The 19,475-nt window shown below is 36.8% G+C and overlaps 1 protein-coding gene across 1 annotated transcript in view; it reads right to left on the bottom strand.

The window, feature by feature from the left end:
* Positions 1 to 824: 824 nt before the first annotated feature.
* PAPOLG (poly(A) polymerase gamma) overlaps positions 825 to 19,475 on the bottom strand; it is a gene marked incomplete at both ends in the record, with an annotated part of 31,044 nt that continues 12,393 nt past the window's right edge. Inside the window, 13 exons of the mRNA XM_081313646.1 lie at positions 825 to 926; positions 1,933 to 1,986; positions 2,756 to 2,979; positions 3,070 to 3,152; positions 4,688 to 4,863; positions 4,940 to 5,061; positions 7,488 to 7,597; positions 8,410 to 8,529; positions 12,302 to 12,355; positions 13,392 to 13,476; positions 15,210 to 15,330; positions 15,998 to 16,070; positions 17,508 to 17,646. Coding sequence (XP_081169772.1) covers positions 825 to 926; positions 1,933 to 1,986; positions 2,756 to 2,979; positions 3,070 to 3,152; positions 4,688 to 4,863; positions 4,940 to 5,061; positions 7,488 to 7,597; positions 8,410 to 8,529; positions 12,302 to 12,355; positions 13,392 to 13,476; positions 15,210 to 15,330; positions 15,998 to 16,070; positions 17,508 to 17,646 — 1,463 coding nt within the window. The remainder of the gene's footprint in view (positions 927 to 1,932; positions 1,987 to 2,755; positions 2,980 to 3,069; positions 3,153 to 4,687; positions 4,864 to 4,939; positions 5,062 to 7,487; positions 7,598 to 8,409; positions 8,530 to 12,301; positions 12,356 to 13,391; positions 13,477 to 15,209; positions 15,331 to 15,997; positions 16,071 to 17,507; positions 17,647 to 19,475) is intronic.

The raw sequence follows: 19,475 nt of genomic DNA, 5'->3' as shown, positions 1-19,475 counted from the left end.
GCTCTGTTATGAGTTGACACAGACCGATAAGCAAATCATAGGCTGTATCCTTTAGATGCAGTCTCTGTCTTCATTCTTTGTGTGCTGTTTTCTATTTCAATAGTATGGATACAGCAACTTTAGGATGCCTTTTAATACAAGAATATCTTACAGTACCATTAATGAAAATCTTTTTTCTTTTGAGTCAATATTTCAAAATTAGGCATTTTAAACAGAAACTTATTATTTTCTTTTTAAATTATAAGGTTTGCATATTGTTAGATTTATTCTCAAAGGAGAAGGCAAGAATACATTTGTTGATCATTGTTGCTACACTCTCTTTTCCTAATTTAGCGCCTTCCAGGACATCATTTAGAAATTTTGGGAATTATTGTCTGTACACATTTGGTGAATATTAAGTGAGACATCTGATTTAAAGAAATTATGTTCCAAAGTTTAACAACTGTGCTGGGTATCTATAAACATTTCAGTTCAGTATAATTAGGATTCCACTCAGTACAGCATAGTGTAGCTGGAATTTTGCATACACGATAGAATTTTTTCTTTCTCATCCAACCCCATCAATCTTTGTAGATGAGTCGGAAAAAAATCAAATAAGCCCTACAAGACAAAAAGGTGAACTAATTCTAGTACTAGATAATTGTTCTGATAGAAAGCTGGAGTGGATCAGGGCATCTTTTCTGTGAGTTAAAAAAGTTTATAAGTGGTTGCAGGCATGTCAAAGTTCAAAAGAGAAGCATGAGCGTAAGGGTAACAACTGAAATAAAGAAGTAAGCAATAGTAATTAAAACACAATGTATTTACTATTACCTGGTAAGGCACTGCTATCGATTAAGAGTTAGTCTGATGGAGTTTTTAACAACACGAACCATACCACTTGCTGGAATTGGAGAAGATGAATCTGGCAATTCTTTACTAGAAAGCCTCTGCAAATGAAAACTAAAATCAGATGAGGGAAGCAAGATTCCAGAGATATGAGTACAAGCTTAGATCAAAGCAACATCTGACATCAATCCTACTGCTAAGATGTGTCATCTCCAGCGGCTCAGCTTTTGTTACTGTGAGGTGTTCTCACGAGTGAATCGTTAAAGGAGCTTCCAAGCAAAGGCATCACGCAGAGATGCAATCATATTAGCTTTATTCATGATAGATCAAAGAGAAAGAAATACTTGGCATGAAAGCATTCATGCCTGCATGTGAGAGAGAAATAAAATAAAAGAAAACAAGCTAGCATTACATGACTAAAATAGAAGTTAGGAGTAGAGATAGAACTAGAAGGAAGAAGTAGAACTAGAAGCAGAACAAAGAACAGCCCCTCGTGCAGAGGTATTTATGGGGGGTCTTGGTCCCTCCCTGACCATAAAACTCTCTCGCCAATGGGGCTGTGGGTCCGAGACCCTTGGCTCATCAGTGGAAGCAAAGAAGCCTCTTTGCCTCCATCTGATGATCCTTTTGGGGAACTGCCAATGGCTGGCACTAAACATCTAACAGTTACTGCTACTGAAAGGAGATGGTTGAGTTAAAGCTTTTAACTTATAAACCAATCTGGGAGTCTTTGCAATGGATGGCAACCCCTAAAAATTAGAATAATGTACAAATTATATATTAAGTGTGGGCAATACTTCAAATTTGATGAAAGAAAGCACATGAGCTGTGAGCTATCTGCTGCAGCCTCATAATCCTGAGATCAGACACAGCTGTTTTAGTAACTCAGAGACAGGTGCTGTGTACCCCAAAACACCTCTTCTCACTCAAATCTAAGTTACTGCACAGTCCTGTTATATGCAGTGTTATTTCAGTGAGAGCAAATTACAAAGCATATAGGTGTATTACAGAACATAAAAATAAAATGAAAGCCACATAAATATTAAGGTCTTCAGACATCAGTTATTATCTCCATATTTGTTCCAAATACAAACATTGACTTAATACCTGTGATCTTTGTGTATCAAAGGTTGGAAGAGTCAGGGTGTCTTTAAGGCTGTGCTAAAAGGAAGAAAAACAAGTTCATGGCCAAAATGCAAGGATTAGTGGGTCACAGACAGCAGGTACAAGCCATACTGACATCACATACATCATGATGTCATTACACAAATGATGTCCTGAATTGCAACATTCAATTTATTTCACCATTTAGTCTGACAAGGTAATGTAGTGTTTCCCTTACTTCCTATCTCTGAGTCTTGACACTAATGTCTAGCTTGATATTATAACAGCTGAATTTGGATAAAATACACCAAATTATTGAAGATTATGTAAAGCCAGGTTTAGCTCTTCATTTCCACACTTCAAAGACTCATCAAATATAAACAATCATCTTGTCACACAACACATCATTCTGGTTTTTCATTCATTCTTTACTTCACTTCCCCAGCATCTAAGCTAAGATAATAATTCAAAAGGTAGGAATGTCTCCTGTATGTATTGCCAGGAAACAAAATCTTTTTGTTTGATATAAATTATACAATCAGTTAAATTAGCTGTAAACCCCACAGAAGATGAGGGGGAAGATAAGGAACATTTCTTGTGCCCATTACAGAGCTGTTACTACTAACATCTTCACCCTTATTAAAGTCTGACCAATTTGGGTGTTTTTCCCAAGAGATCAGAATCTCTATTTATAGTTGCTCCAAAAATAACTTTCACTTAGTTTGAAGCTGTAGTCCTCAGCAGAGTTTTGTTATCAGTCATGTAACTGTGTCCTCTATGACAATCAATTTTAATACTCATGCTGCATTGGCACTTATGCACTTACCTTGTCTACATCTTTCAGACGCTTAAAACAATCTTCAGAGATTGGTGAGTGATCTCTCTTATGTGCATAGTTATTTTTAATAGAACTTATGCCATCTAGGTGTTCCTGGGAATGAGTAGAAGCAAGGGTGATAGTTGGAGGAATTATATTTTGCTCTATGGCCATGGAGACATTACCGGAACTTAAAGGCAGAGTTGTGTCTGCTGAAGCTGTAAGATTCAAATCTGCAAATTGGAATAATGTTAAGTTTTAATTTAATGGTCCTAAAAAGAAAACTAGCTAATTTTGAAGTTAGTATACACAAGAGCCAGTACCTGTCACAGACATCGCTGACTGACTGATGGTCCATGGTTTCTCTTGCCTTTCAGATATGGAAGGTTTTTGAAGGACATCGGATCTGTGAAAAGCAGCTCTGGTTAAGAAACATTTCATGGAGATGAGGAGACATTATGATAAAAGCCTTCCATAATAACATGGGAAAATGGATGAGAATGACAATGAATAGATGGGAATTGAGGAGAATGACAACTGGGATTTATCTGTTTAGAAAAAGTCTATTTGAGATACACGGTTTAAGAATAAGTCTATTCATAAGCACACATAAAAAGAAGAGTGAATGAGGAAACATAAGTGATCTGATTATTTATGATGAGAAAGTGAGGGAATTGATTAGGGAAATTCTGTATGATTTAAGGAAAGAAAATTTGGAAGCCGCTTGAAAAAGAGACAAAAGTATTATGCTATACGTGTCATAAAATGTCTCTGGAGTTATTAATGAAAACATGTAAAGGGATGCTTGGTAGAATGATGGGAAAGAGGCTGTGAGGAAAATGAATTACTGCAAAATAAGGATAAAGAGATAATGTCTACAGGAAAAAAATGGTTGAAAAAAATGAAATCAAAATGACCTCATGTAGCTAAAATTAAAAGAAAAAGAAAAATGCTTAATGATTTTGATGGAAACAAATTGCTTGGGTGAGTGACGAGAGCTAAACAAGGAGCTTCCAACATAGTGACCAGAACTAAAAATAAAAGTAACGAGACTATTAAGTGAGTATATTAATGGAACAAAGTGAGGAAATGTTGCAAGAAGCATTTCAGAGATCTATATGAAAAATTGTGCTCTCTTCAAAAGTAAAAGTAACAAAAGTAAACACAAGAATTACCTGGGATAATTTTTTAAAGTGGGACTGCCAGAGTGTCTGACAGAAATTTGACCAAAAAGATGCAAGAACAAAAGTTTGGGAAATGTAGTGTGGTTTTATTGAAGGCAATGGATGAGTGGACCAGGTTTAGTAAGCCTCTGGGAAACCTATTCTGCTTTGTTACCAACACAACATAAGCTGGCTCAGGAATGGACAAATCATACTTTGTGGGACCATGATTTTACACAGCAGATTTTTCGCCTCCCCTATTTTTGCAAAATACAGGTATTTTAAATCTCTTATGAGTGCACTCCTTTTGCCCCTTGTTGTTGTAGTTAGCTGCAAAGTCGTGTTCGACCCATCGCGATCCTATGGACAATGTTCCTCCAGGCCTTCCTATCCCTTAAGTCCTACTAAATCCCTCAAAGAACAAAGAACAGGCTGAACATTTTTTCCTCCTATTTTGGGTATATATCATATCTTTCTGGCCTTCCAAGGCCTAATAAAATCATACAAATACCCATACAAATTACTCATTGCTGACTTAAACTCTCATCCTTCCAGTTCAAGAACTGCCATTCTTCCCATTTCATGTAGTTAGAGCAGTGAAGAACAGAGTTGTGTGAATCTCAACCATGCCACTCTGTATCAAGAAGTGAACCTTGGAAAAGGCAGTGGTCTGAGTGCCAAGTTCTCATATACAGGAGTACTTTGTATTCTCACATCTTAAAACTAACACTGATGTCACCCATATGACACACACTTGACACAGCCACACAACACCTACCTTTCTATCCCTTTTGAAAAATGTTTACTGCAATATTCCACCATGTTGTTGAATGAGGGAACAGTATTGTACTGTGTGGTAACTTCTGCACTGCTGTAAGTGTCCAAACCACTATTATTTTCCATTGTCTTCTTCAACATGACCCCACAAGCATGTCCACCAAGATCAGGCACGCTCTGTTGAGATAATTTTAGTTTAAATATTCAGAACTTTAAATGAAGCAGTGTCAGAAAAACCAAAATTTGGGCCAACCTTTTTCCTCTTCTGCAAGACATCTGCTGGCAAATAAAAGTGGAGTTGTTTCTTCCTCACATGAGTAGCTTCAATCTTCATGCCTTCTTTCAACATGTTGATATTGTTTGCCTGCCTATAAACTAAGATCAAAGATGACAAAGTCAAGAAGTTATCTAACAACTCAAGCAGCTTTGATCAGCCTTTAACTTGCTGTTCTGCTGCTGCTGGAACAAACTTCTCAGTCCATAAAGCATATGTCAGATTGGTTACTACAATATTATTCTATCTTCAGGTAATAAAATGAAGCCATTGAGTTCTGCCACATGATCAGTGAACAGAAATAAAGTAAATTATTTAATCCAGTTTATTTTTGCAATGCATATGCATTATGAGTCCTGATACCTCAGTTCCTGAACACTCTTAGGTTGTCTAATGGTCCTGTCTTACTGGTAGACTTAATTTTACAAGCAGGGAACCTAGGGATACAACCACAATCTTTTTTTCTCCTGGAATGATTCTTAATCTGATTCTTAATCGGTACTATCCTTTCTGAAGTGAAAGCCTAGATAAGTTTTTTTTTTTCCAAAGAGATGTATTGGATGATGTAATATTGGATTTAGTTTGAAGAAGCTTATATATACCATGGATTTACTAATGGACCTAGTCAACACATTGTCTATTAAGCACTTGTTTGTAAAAATAGAAAATTAATAAAATATTTATATATATAAAAAAAAGAAACTAGATTTTATAACACAACAACTGCCAGCTGGTTTGTTGTTTCCATTAAACTAATATAAAATTGTTACATGTTTTCCAACAAAGGGCTTACATAACTTAAAACCAGATTTTGTCAAAGAAAAAAATAAATTAATAAAAGGGGAAGGGACTGATCTCCCTCCCTACAGAAATCTAGCTTATATAGTTAGAATAGTATATATGTGTATACCCTTGTATCCAATGTATTATATTACCTGGTTTATAGGATACATTTCTACTCTAGCAGATTCATGCCAATATATTGAATAAATCTTGAACGTAGTCCTTAGCTTACGCCCTGTTGCTTATCAACCATTCAAAGTTACAACAGATTCGAAAAAGTTATTTATGACCCATCCTTAAAGTTATGATTGCTACATAATTCCTGTAGTCACATGATTGCATTTTGGGCATTTGGGCACAACCAACTTGCATTTATAAGCAGTTGCAGCATCCCATGGTTACATGATCATGTTTTGTAATGTTTTTTCTTATTTTCTGGTAAAAAAAATGGCAAAAAGCACCCTTTCGATGAGCTAGATTTGGACTTACAACAATGTGATTCACTCAACGACTATCATAAAAACAACTATAAAATCTAGTCTGGTCATGCGGTGATTTGATTTATGACTGCAATGAAATATAACCAAAATTCCAGGCTCAGTTGTGACCATAGGTTGAGGACTGTTTATATTTTTATATCAAGAAATAATTTTCCTAGTTTCTGTATAGAGGCAGAGGCAGTGGCATGCTGATAGGTTTTAATAATTGACTCTGCCGGCTCCATTGCTACTGCCACATTGCTAGTCACTGAACAGCTGATCAGTGTGTCAGGTTGGAGGCTCATCTTTGCTCTCAAGTGGCTCACAAAACTTCCAGAAAATTTAACAATCAGCAGTTGGAAAACTGGTATAAGTAAGCTCCAACACATTATTGGGCAGAGGGCTTCCCTTTGGAAAACATATGATCATGAGTTTTGGCTTTTTCTTTCTTTCCAATGAATAAACACCTAAGTTGCTTACAGCAATGTTCAGCTTTCAAAAATAACTTCTGCAGAATTTTCTAGGCTGACTAACTACATTTCACAAGGCACTTTTCATCTCTAAATAAAACCCTCATACATTTTGAAAAGTAAGCCTATTTTTCTTCCTCTGGGGAAGGACAAGTCCTAATTGGACTTGTGCGAAAATGTATCCAGGGGAGTCCATTGTAAAACAACTATTAATTCTAATGGCAAAACCCACTACAGAATCTAATTAAGTTCCAAGAACACTGCTTGGAAAGATAAATGCATAGTTAAGAGAAACTCCCATTGATTATAGTGAACTTAACACTATTGCCAATAATTCCAAGGCTATAGGGAACAAATTCATCTAAAAGTAAGTTCAATATAGATATAAAGGATGTGATTAAACAGTGAGCAAAGCATGTGTTCTCTTGCAGTCAAGAAATCAGGACTTTGTCAGTCCAATAGGCTTTAAAGATATTTAAAAAATAGTAAATCTTTGGAAAAAATATTTAAAGGAGAAATTTACTTCAGCATGGATTATGCTTCATTTTCAAATCTTCTCTGTGGCCATATTGGCGTAATGTTGTAAGCCACCCATAGTCACTTAGGTGTGATGGGCAGTATAGAAATTTAATATGTAAATATTCCTTTTCTCATTTTGATAAGCCACCTCATTATGGATGACATTTCACTTGGTTGCCAAGATGTCAAAGGCACTATCATACACTAAAATGAGACATCCATCTAAAATAATATTGGTCTACTCAGAACAGGACTTTTAAGGAGAGAAAAGTTTACCTGTATCTGTGAATGACTGGATATCATAGGTTAAGTCAACGCTTACACTCTCTGCATTCTCCAGTTTCTTAAAAATTATTCCCAGAAACCACATTGACACATAATCATTTCTAGAGGGAGACACAAAACAAAATATTACCAAATGCTCCAATGCCAGAAGTGTTCTGGGTAAGAGCTAAATGCAAATTACTTCTGCATTAGACTGATTTCCTTGCAGAGATTCAGATGTCAACATAACAAAGAACAAAATTATATGTTATAAAGGAATTATGGACTTTGCAATGCAGAATTTTATTATTCTAATGAAGAGGAAACTATGTGTTGGGAACAGTGGACTTTATGGCGTGCTCAACTAGGCTGGACATGCATACCAACTGCATACACATATATCTACATGCGCACATTCATCTCAATTCACACATAACTGGACAAAAGAGAGTGAGAAATTATTTGACCAAAGGTGCTTTTCAAAAGGCAACCAAACTTTCTTTAGAACTAAAGAAGCTTCTTGGATGAGAAGTGAAATGTCTTCAAGGAAAAAAAAACTCCCAAAGAAAGTCCAGTTGCCTTTTGAAAAGTACTTTTGGGACAATCATGACTTGGATGACTGAGAATTTCCAGACATACAACTATTTGACAAAATATAAAATCCAACTGTTAACAATGGTGTACCTTAAAGATTTCAAATCAATTGTGACACAAATCACCTTTGTGCTACAAGGGACTAAAGGTGCCTATAGATTAAGCAAGATAATTATGTGCTTCCCATATTTTCCCATTGCTTGCTTTGTCTTGTTATCCAAGGAAACAATTGAGAATGGAAAGACAGAAGCTATACAAGGCTTTCTAACTAGCAATGTTAGCCTCTCTTCAAAAGCAGACATCAATTCAACACAATACAATAGTGTTGACATTAACTCACTCTTTGTACTGATCCCTGTTCCCACTGAAGGATTGTGGATTTACATGGGCAAGAGTAATAAATTCATTTCTCTCCAAGTGTCCAACAAGCACACGGATTTTAGACTCTACCAAGCCAATCCTACAGAGAGAAAATCAGCCTCAGTTAGCAATGTGTCAGAATGCCAAGAACTCCCAACTCCCTTTGGAAACATGGCACTATGCAATTTGAGGGAGCAATGCATGAAACACAAGAGATTTAATATTGGAAAATATTATTTTCAACATTTAGAATTCTTTACATCCATAGGATGAATGCTTATTCAGAAATAAAAATATCCACAAGTTTGAAACACACAGGAATAAAAAGCAATAAATTAAAAAGCACCAGATAATTAGCACAACAAAACCCTCCATGTCATATAGCAGCTATATTTAAATTAGGCTTTGGGAGAAAAGGCTGACACTGATTTATGAGGTAACATCATCTCCTTTTTTAAAGGATTAAGTTTATATACTATCCATCAGAGTAGCCTTTGGATCAGCATTGCCTTTCTTCAGGTTGAGATCATAAAACATAATCAACCAGATAATGATAATGATAATTCTCTTGGGCTGCAAAATGTATGGTTTCTGAAAAGGTCTAAATGTTTACAAATATTGCAAATCAGTTGGAGTATAAAGAACAGAAAAAGTATCTACTTTTCCAAGTAGCTTTTGCATTTTTCTATATTTAATATTTATAAACAATAAAATAATAATGCATATAATAAAATTATTTACAAATTGCAGAAAAGTCTTTTATTGATGATTGCTCTGGAGTCATTTGACCTTAATATGCATGTGCTACTTCTAGCTTCCAGTGTGTTATGAGTGGAACTTAAAAACTGTTTTTCATTTTTAAAGGGTATCAGGAATCAGGTAACAGCGCAGTACTTGCAAAATGATCTTCTCCCACAAGAATCAAACTGAATATTTTAATCTCTTCCTCAAATGATCCACTGACTTGAAGGCCTTCTCAGTGAGGTTTGCTATCCATTTGTTTTCAGTTATTTCCAGTTTAAATTTCCCATATGCGCTAAGCTTGTTTAAAATCTATGTTGTGCATTTTCCTTTGTGAACATATTTTATTTTATGCTCCTTTGTTTTACTATTTATTTGTCTGTTTGTTTGTTTTCTAAACTGCCCATCTCAGACAAGTGATTATGGGCAGTGAACAATCCTAAAACAATTAAAAACAATTACAATATACTACAAAGTTAAAGATGTGTGGCAGCTGAGTAAAAAATGTTATCATAAATGTCAATATAATACCTGGGGCTCTAAGTCCTTTACACACTTAGAGCCCCAAACCAGGACATAAAGCCAAGTCATCCAAGCCCTATCAAAGGACAACAAGTTGGGTCAACCTCAACTCTGAAGGGAGAAAGTTCCAGGAATAGGAAAATTTTTATGTTGCTTTTATGTTTTCACAATGAGAACAAGAAAATATAAGAGGGCAACTCTGTATTATTAACTACAGCAAGCACTTTGACTAAGAAGTTCATGCCAGAATGTGAAACTCATGGTGCGTCAGAACATCTGATTATTCCTCTGAGGAACATTTACAATTAACAAGAAGCTACTATGAGTAGTGACTTTGGAAACACAGCATCTCAGTATACGGAAGGAAGTAAAATAAGGATGAATATAATCTAACTGTCTCAACAAATATAAGAATGACAAGATTTTAAAGATGACAATTGGAACCAAAACTGGAAATTGAAACTCTTAATAGTCTGAGATACATAGACAATACCAGTTTGTTAGCTGAATGTAAAGAGCTTGTTATGAAATGAAAAATGTGGATTAGTTTAATTATTAAGATGACAGCATCGATTAGCATTAGTGAATTTACAATTGAAAATGAAAAAGTGATCGTGGTATATAGTTTTATTTTCTTTGACTTAAAATGATAGTTGGAAAGTTAACAGAAAAATAAATAACATGTTAATTGTAGGATGCACTATTAAACAAGATCAGGAAGGATTACGATATTCTTAAGATGAAGATCAGAATGTTTAAAGCAAGGTTCTTCTCAATGGTGATGCATATCTGTGAAAGCTGAACAGTGAAAAAGGTTCACACCTTGGAATCGTAGATCTGGAGATGTTAACTAAGAATGTTAGTATCTGGATCCGCTAAAGCAGGGGCGTCAAACTCGCAACATCACGTGACATGTTGCGACATATTGCGGCTTTTTTTCCATTGCCAGCAATGGGGTGGGCGCATCCAACCCGTGGACCGGCAGTTTGACACCCCTGCACTAAAGCAAAAATAAATGCCAGGGACATAGAAATTTGCAGGATTTTGTTGCACTTACACCTTGAAAAGTTCAAAGAATCCATTAAGTTGAACCATAACAATCTGCCAGCAGGAACAAAGAAAGGCAGAGCTACAAGAGTTGACTGTAACAGTCCACTGTTTGATCACTAGAGAATTCCAGGAGCCAGTCTGAAAGAGTCCAAATGCAGAGCAAGGGTGACAGGAATGCAGGTGAAGTTTTTCCAGTATATGACTTTTTTCCAATGGAGTTCTTATATAGACCCAGATCCAGCCAATGTGGCTGGATTAGCAATGTTAGTACCCTCTCTTCTCAAGGAGGCATGCTACCATATTTGCCTTTGCTCAGTCCTTTGCAGCTGCCACTTGTTCTTGAGGGAGGCATCCTACCAGAACCTGGCCCTGGGTCTCCCTTGTTAAGGCTCATTGTCTCCCAAAAGTGCCGTGGGTGCTAATTACTTTTTGATGCCTCAAGCTGCTGGTCTGTCTCTTTAGTTTCTGAGTCAGGGATTCAGACAAGACCACAATAACCACTGACAGCAAGAGGAATCAATCAATCCATCCTGGGCTAATTAACCATTGGTTACTCCCTTGAGATTATGTATAAACAGAAACTCATATTTGAGGCATGCAATGTGTACATATGATAGACTATTAAAAATGACTATTATGATTGAAGAGAAGAAGAGGAAGATGAATAAAGATGATGATCAAGATCAGAGACATCATTGGAATCCTCTGGAAGAGTTATCGGTTCTCACTGGAGACAATCAAAATGGAGACATTTGTCCTAGGCATCAGGATCTTGGTCCAGCAAAAAAAGCAACTATCTTTATTTAAATGTGTTCTCCAATTGTTTGTATTTGTTTATTGGAAGCCAAACATTATTATGACTTGTAACAATTCTGTTTTTGTTTTAGCAAATGCACACTGTGTTTATACACTAGGCAAAGCCATAGTTTGTTAAATAAATCATAATTGGCTTGGCCATGAATTATGACTTATGAACCATAATGGTTTCAAACAATATGTTAATCCAAAGCAAACAAACTACATTATGGCTTAGTAGAGTATAATCATAAAACCGATAAATGGTTAAAAATTGGACTGACCTGATATTAGACAGTAATTACATGATGGGTGGGCCTAGAATGAGTAGATTCTGCAACTCTTTTGATGTGGTTGTGTGCAGAGAACTTAGGACTGAGAATTTTAATTTTTTTTCAGTGTTTTTATCCCTTCATGCATGTAGACACATCTGAAATCATGTGGTTAAAACTTGTCAAAATACAGAGGTCAGAGCAGGTGGTTAAATAAATAGAAATCCTAAAACAGAATAACCTGAATAACTTGCAGAACAATTTATACAGAATATATGAGATTACGTTGATTTTTCTTCTCATACATTGTAAATGATATAGCATATTTTTAATGTAGATACTTGAATGTAAAATGTTCAGTCGATTTGGAAAATAAATCTTACTGCTCCTATTGAAGTCTATGAGGGAGAGACAGTTTTCCCTCAATTCCCATCTGAAATTCTTTTGATTTTTATATTAGGATTATTATCAGCATTTAAAAAATAGGCTTACCATTCCAAATGATGTTCTTCAGTTGAAGAAACAGCAGTCAATACAATATAGTGTCTGGAAAAATAGAGAACTAAAATGTAATACATTTTAATAGTTTTAGTTTTAAAATTTAACTATTAAAACTACTGTTAAAACTATTTAAATCTCTACTACTCAATCTTCAGTTATTGTTAACTTTATTTATAACAGTCTCCTCTAAAATCTTCCTTAACCTTGAACTGTACTGATACACTTTTCCCACATCAAGGCTAAGGAGGCTTCAGTATCATTCAAGAATCCAAATAATATTTCCAAAAACACTGAAAGTGTTCATTATAATTTACAGAGCTGCAAAAAATGGGGTACTTAGTTATCTAAAGGCCATCTTTGTTCTACAAGATGGGTTAAATAAATATGGTATGTTGTTCTGTCTCTAAAATTCCTATGCAGTGCTTAACATATTTTGCTGATTTCAAAATATATAACAAATCTCCACAATGAAAAAAAATCTACACATTTTCAAACAGAAAATCAATATGTTCCTTCTTGTTTACCATGCATTAGCAGTATACTATTAGATTAATATTCAGGATAATATTCTGCACTCTATTTGAAGAGAGCAGCCTGGTCTATTAGCAAACATGCCACTGCCACAACCATCCAATATTTGTTGCTCGAAGAATTGCCTTACTTTATGTAATGATAAGGTGCAGCTATTTGCAGTTCTACTGCCAAGATTAGTTAAACTATTTGGGCGCAAATTAACTTCTCTAACTTTGGTAACATGGTACCATATCATGAGCTGACTACAGGATAATACATTTCAAAAATAACAAATAAATATTAAAATTAACAAGTCACTATTGCAAATATATTTCCTAACAATGTTGCATTCTCTACCCTGCCCAGCTATCACTAGCTACGTTATTATTGCATCCAGATTTCTTTGACCCGACACTTAGTGTTAGGTTTTTAAATATGCCATATTTCCACTATTGTTATTTTAATATAAGCTTATACCCATAAGATGCTTAGGATGCATCGCTAACTAAAATACAGCATATTTAGTTGCTGAAATGTGAATTCTGAAATCTTTAGTGATCTCACATACTTATACTTTTGAAAAAAGTTGGGTGGCTCAAGCAGCTTTGACCAATCCGATTTTCCTTGAAGAATTTCATCTGTAACCATGAGACCTGTTTAAACATAGCATACCTATGGTAAGTGCTTTACAATAAACAGTTATAAATGCAGAAGTGTCAATCCCCCAAAGGCCATTGAGGCTAAGAATTATAAGAATTCTAAATCTTAACAGACCTCATCGAAAACTTTCCTTAACCTCCACTATCCCATTGTTTTTTCCAGCTGCACCCATTCTACTACTCTTCCCATTGGGGTCTATGGTGCAGCTTTACCACCTCAATCCTTTCTATTTTTGGGACTGGCATCCTATCCCATATTGTATGGGAACACTTTGTGTATCTCATCTTGGATAGTCAGTAGTGATAAATGGATATTATCAGAAATAAGAGATGAATATGAAAAGAGAGAAGGGGAATAACAGTTAGCTCTGCCCATCCACACATTGAATTCAAGACTCCCAGTGCCACATTTCTACAATCCTTGAAACAAGAGATGACTAAAAGACAGACTTCTCTGTGAATTTTTTCTCCCTATCCTCTCCTGTCCAAAGAGCAATTCTGCTGCCATTTTTAAGAAGGCCGTTGTTTCCCTTAAAATGCTAGAATGATAGGAATAGGACCAAGAAAAACCAGCAACAATGATATGAATGCTGCTGTTGTTTCTGGCATCAGTAAAGATACCCCTGGCAGGAAAGGGAGAATGAAGTCAATCTTCCTACCCCCACTAATAAATCCCTCCAGCCCTGAAACATTCAAGGAGAAATTTCTCCTCTCTCCCAAAGAATGCCCTTCTTCCCTAAATTCTGCTGAGGTGAGACGGGGAAGAATGTTGGGACAAAGTCTCCTTTGTCCTTTTAAGAAATATCTGCAACAACCAGATACTAATACAGAAATAACTTCATTCATAGGATAGTTTTATGTATTTTTCTGTGGCTAAAGGTAAAAGTAAAAGTAAAGGTTCCCCCGCACATGCGTGCTAGTCGTTTCCGACTCTAGGGACCGGTGCTCATCTCCGTTTCAAAGCCGAAGAGCCAGCGCTTGTCCGAGGACATCTCCGTGGTCATGTGGCCGGCATGACTAGACGCCAAAGGCGCACGGAACGCTGTTACCTTCCCACTGTAGTGGTCCCTATTTTTCTACTTGCATTTTTACGTGCTTTCGAACTGCTAGGTTGGCAGAAGCTGGGACGAGCTCACACTGCTACGCGGCACTTGGGATTCAACCCGCCAAACTGCCGACCTTCTGATCGACAAGCTCAGCGTCCTAACCCACTGAGCCACCGCGTCCCTTTCTATGGCTAGTTGGCATTAATTGCTTCTGTAAGTGGCACAGATTCATTTTGATTGAAGTGGTATTATAATAAATAGAAAAATAAATGAAACTTATCACTAGACACCCATCTTTGCGAAAATAACAATATTGATCAATGAAAATTCATTCCTACAAGATTGCCAGTGAACACAAAATGATCCAGAGCAGTGGCCCCCAACCTTTTGGGCACCAGGAATCGGTTCTGTGGAGAAAGGTTTTTCCATGGATCAGAGGGGGCATGGTTTTGTGTGCTGCCTACATTCTGCGGATGGGGTTTCACTTGTTTGTGCGGCCTGGTTTCTGGCATGCCAGGGCCCAGTACCGGTCTGCGGTCCAGGGGTTGGGGACCCCTGATCCAGAGCATTTCTTTGTATCTATTCAGAAGAGGAAAATGCAAAACTCTTCAGATTATCCAGCAAATAATAAACTGTTCTTACTCTGCTATGCGAAATATAGAAGCAATGGAAATGGCTTACCATATTTGAATTCTTCCACCATGATTGCTCGGGTTGATGTGGAGACATTATATGTGGAGTTCTGCTGTGGATAGGCTGGAGTGATAATGGGCATCAGATGATACCGGTCAGCTGGATTTACCTGTCACAGATGAATGGGTGATTCTATGAAGAACTAATCTTCAGAATATGAACCAAAAATCTCACCAGCCAACAATTCATCAGCTGGCCTTTAGAAAACCCAATATAAGTGTAAACCTTCACCTCCATTTGAAACGGGGGAATATAACACAAATCTGTTTTACAGTGACTGTTGTCATTATACCAAAAATAATCCAGGCAGCCTATTTTGTGCATGTCCAGAAAGTGCTTTATAGCTGCTAACTAAAGTTTAGCATTCAATAAAAAATGCAGCGAAAACATCTTTACTTGTAAGGGAACATCCTTTCTCCACTCAGAATAGACAATTCCAAAGCAGCCAATAATTCTAAAGCAATTTAAAAAATAGCTCAGATTAAAGTATGAATCAAGGTGGTAGCATAACTGCAAAACTGATTACAAAGGATATTACACAATGTCACAATGCCCTGCCTGTGTTTTGTCTTGAAATGAGACAGGGACATTCAGCTTAGAAGTGGATTTTGTTCCAAACATTAGTTGTTCTCCTCTGTGAACATTTCCTCTCCTCCCATGTTGCCCCACACAACTCAAAGACCCTCACAGAACAGATAATCTCTTAGAAGAGGAATGGCTACTGAAAAACCCTCCATCAAGAGGGTTGTCATCTCAAAGTGGTGTGCTTTACAAACCCTGGGGTCCCAGACAGGCAAGTTAAGATTGCTTTCTTCAGGTTGTTTCAGCAAGACAGGATTGGGCCATTCCCTGCAAGTAAGAGAGATAAGTGGTAATTCTGGAGAGAAGGCAATCCAGTTAAACTTCTTTCATTCGTTTCCAACGCATACACTGTAGATGGCCTTAGAATCTGCTCTGTCCATTATATTAATCTCCACACAATGCTAACATTGTATGTAAAGGCAATCTGACAAAACCTGAACTACACATTCTATATTACAAACAGTAGAAACACAAAATATACCTGCCTTCCCCAATATGCCACCCTCCAGGACTACAACAACTATAACTTCCCACCAACACTGCCATGCTAGTCAAAAGTGGGTCCTACTGTATGTCAGTAATGTCTAGAGCAGGGGTTTCCCCAGCATGGCCGACTGGAGAATTCTGGGAGCTGAGCTCGACAAAGTTTTAAAGTTGCCAAGGTTGTATAGCCCTGCTCTAGAGGTTACCAGGTTAGGAAAGCGTATTTTATACTAATGCCAACAAATAATAAATGCAAGGGAGATTAATTGTGTGGCGTATAACCAGATACTGTAATGAACTAAACCTCTGGTTCTGGTGACTGACCCAGATTGAATCCTGCAAGATTCTGTAATCCCCAAAAAATTATTGTGAGAACTAATACAAAGGGAGGGTAAAAATTCAAAAAGTGAATAAGCCCAAGGTCACCTATGGAGACATAAGAGTTAAAACATCCCAATATAAATCGTTTTAGCAGTTCCACTAAGGGACAATTTTTTGGAACTCACACTATCTATAAGACTGAGGCCCATGATGGCCTATAAGCAATATCAGTGCTGTACTCCAAAAAGAAGATGGCGAGAAAATTTTTCTTATATTTAAATTTAATTTAAACTAAATGCAGCTATCACACAGCAACCTTTAAGTATTTTTTTCTCTTGTGTCATTCTAAGAATTCTATTTCAGGCAACTCCTAGAAGGACTCTAGCATTGGCTTCTACTAGCAACTTTGTCCTATTAGAAGCAGGAGAAAGCTAACAGGAGTGGTATTTAAAAATGATATTCTTTCAGCATTCTTTAAGGAGCATGTTTACTTTATTAGTAATAGTTGTCTTTCTGAGACAATCTACCATCCAGAATTTAGGCAATTTTGAATTGAATTCCTCAGAAGAAATTCTATGGCAGATGAATGTCTTTAGTAAACCAGTTTGGATAGCAGAAAGCAAATCCCTTTGCACAATAAACCTTCAACTTTCTAGGATGAATACCTATCAGGAAGAGACATGATTTCAAGCCCCTTGGCTTGCCAATCCTAGCTTAGTATAATGTTTTGTTAGTCTATAAAATAGCCTGCACTGATTACACAGTAGAGGCCCATACATTAATCAAAAGTTGCTTTGGTAGTGGGATGGGTTGTCTATACATTTACTAAGTAAGTAAGTAAGTAAGTAAGTAAGTAAGTAAGTAAGTAAATAAATAAATAAATAAATAAATCTATCTTACCACTTTGAAAAAATTAAGAAGAATCTGTGAACAAGTGTTGATGCCAAAGCATTTGGGTACAGCTGACAGGTCCTTGCCACCAGCATGGCCCAAGAAACACCACCAAGGAATCCCAGCATGTTGGAATAAATTCCACGCCCTAAAGACAGATATTTGGTACCCAGATGTGACTCAGTATTTCAAAGTCTTATTCATTATACTGGTGTAGGCTATCATGGCTGGCATCAATGAAGCAGTGATGAGTTTTTGGGCTGAATGTCTGTTCTAGTATTCTTTTGTCCTGCCACAAATTCTGGTAAAACATCAGGACAAAAGAAAACTAGACCACAATCATTCAGTCTGATTTAAGTTAATTCATTTTCTTTTCGAAGCCAGGAAGGTTAAAAGAGATGGAAGAAATAGATGATTGAATTTTCTACTACTTTTATCACCACTGAATACTCAGTGAAATAAGCAGCATTTTGGGTATAGGAAAGAAATTTAGAATATGAGCACAATGCAAAGAAGTGGAAAAACATGAGCATCAGCAATACTTCCAAATATAGAACCATTTCACGTCCTTTAACTAATTCAGACTATGAAATCTGATGGCAGATCTCTTGAATCTAACATGGCACAACACGCAGAAAAGCCAAAACACTAAAAAATTCTGAAAGAGAAGCAGAAGCTTGCACATCAGCCCAAAGACTGCATTAACTAACATTTAATTTTCAGCTCCCCAGCAACAATTTGCTGTATATTTCTCATTGAGACTTTGATTCTAGCAATCACTTTCCTTTTGAAAGTATTCCACCTTGTGGCCATTTATATGTTATAAGCCAGGCAAGAATGGAAAGGGTTGAATTTAAAAGGCACTTCTCCTGTTTTCTGCAAACCTGAGTTAGATAACTAGATATCTCTGTGCTGCTGATTTGCCTCACTTCCCTTTAAGAATAGCAGATGAGCAGGTGTAATTTGACAACCCAGCCTAGGAAAACAGATTCAGCCTATGGTCTCACTGTCCACAGCCCACCAGCTTGATAGGGATGATGTGCTGGGTTGTAATTCAAGCTTATAGATAGGTTACCTACCTGAATGATATATGCATTTTACAATAGTTTATTCAATGCCCTTACAAAAGCTTCTTTACTTTTGTTGTCAAATGCAAGATTAACTTGATAATAAGCCCCTTTTGCTTAGTAATAAGTGGTTTTTTAAAGGAATAAGACATTTAAAAATATTTTAAAAATTAGCAGGTATATCCAGCCAAGCTTGGCAATAAAATATTTTTAATAATAGGAAAGAGGTTGCAGTGATTACTGTCAGTCTCAGCACCCTTCCACCGATTTATCCCCCATCTCTCCCTGTCATTTGGGTCCCTAGACTTCAGCTCTAGTAGCATCATAGCATTTATTGCACTGAACATGCAGCAGTCTGAAGTCTGACCAGAACCACGTGCTGTAAAAGCTCTGAGTGGCTGACAAATGCCTCGCAATACACAAGTGATTATTTCAAAGCTTTGTTTCAGCAAAGGCTAGAGAACAGACTTAAAATTAGAATGAAAAATAGGGCCCTTGTCAGTCAATAGGAGTGCTGATTTATTACCAGCCTATCAGGTACTTAGGAATCGAGGGTGCAGCAGCACAAGGAAACAAAAATCAATGACTTAATAGCCAGCCATCAACATCCTAATTAACAACTAAAAGGTCCACACAATCAGGAACCATACAATGCATAGAACACCCAGTGCACATATTCCCCCCACCCCTCTCCAGATGCCAGTTCAGAGGAGGAGGAGGAGGAGTTTGAGTCTTCAGAGGAAAGTATGGACTGGACTATTGATCAGGATTGGGCTCAGTCAATGATAGCCTGATGCAGCAGCCTCAGCTAGGTGGACTGGACAAGGGACAGGCTGAGGCTGAGAGAGGCTAGCTGACCACTTGAAAGGTAGGCACTTTTAAAAAATAGTTCTTGTTCTGATTATTGTAA

This window comes from Vipera berus (genome assembly GCF_964194415.1).
Source record: "Vipera berus genome assembly, chromosome: 1".
NCBI lineage: Eukaryota > Metazoa > Chordata > Lepidosauria > Squamata > Viperidae > Vipera > Vipera berus.
The sequence above is the reverse complement of the archived record's forward strand: the minus strand, read 5'-3'. Positions and strand labels throughout refer to the sequence as shown.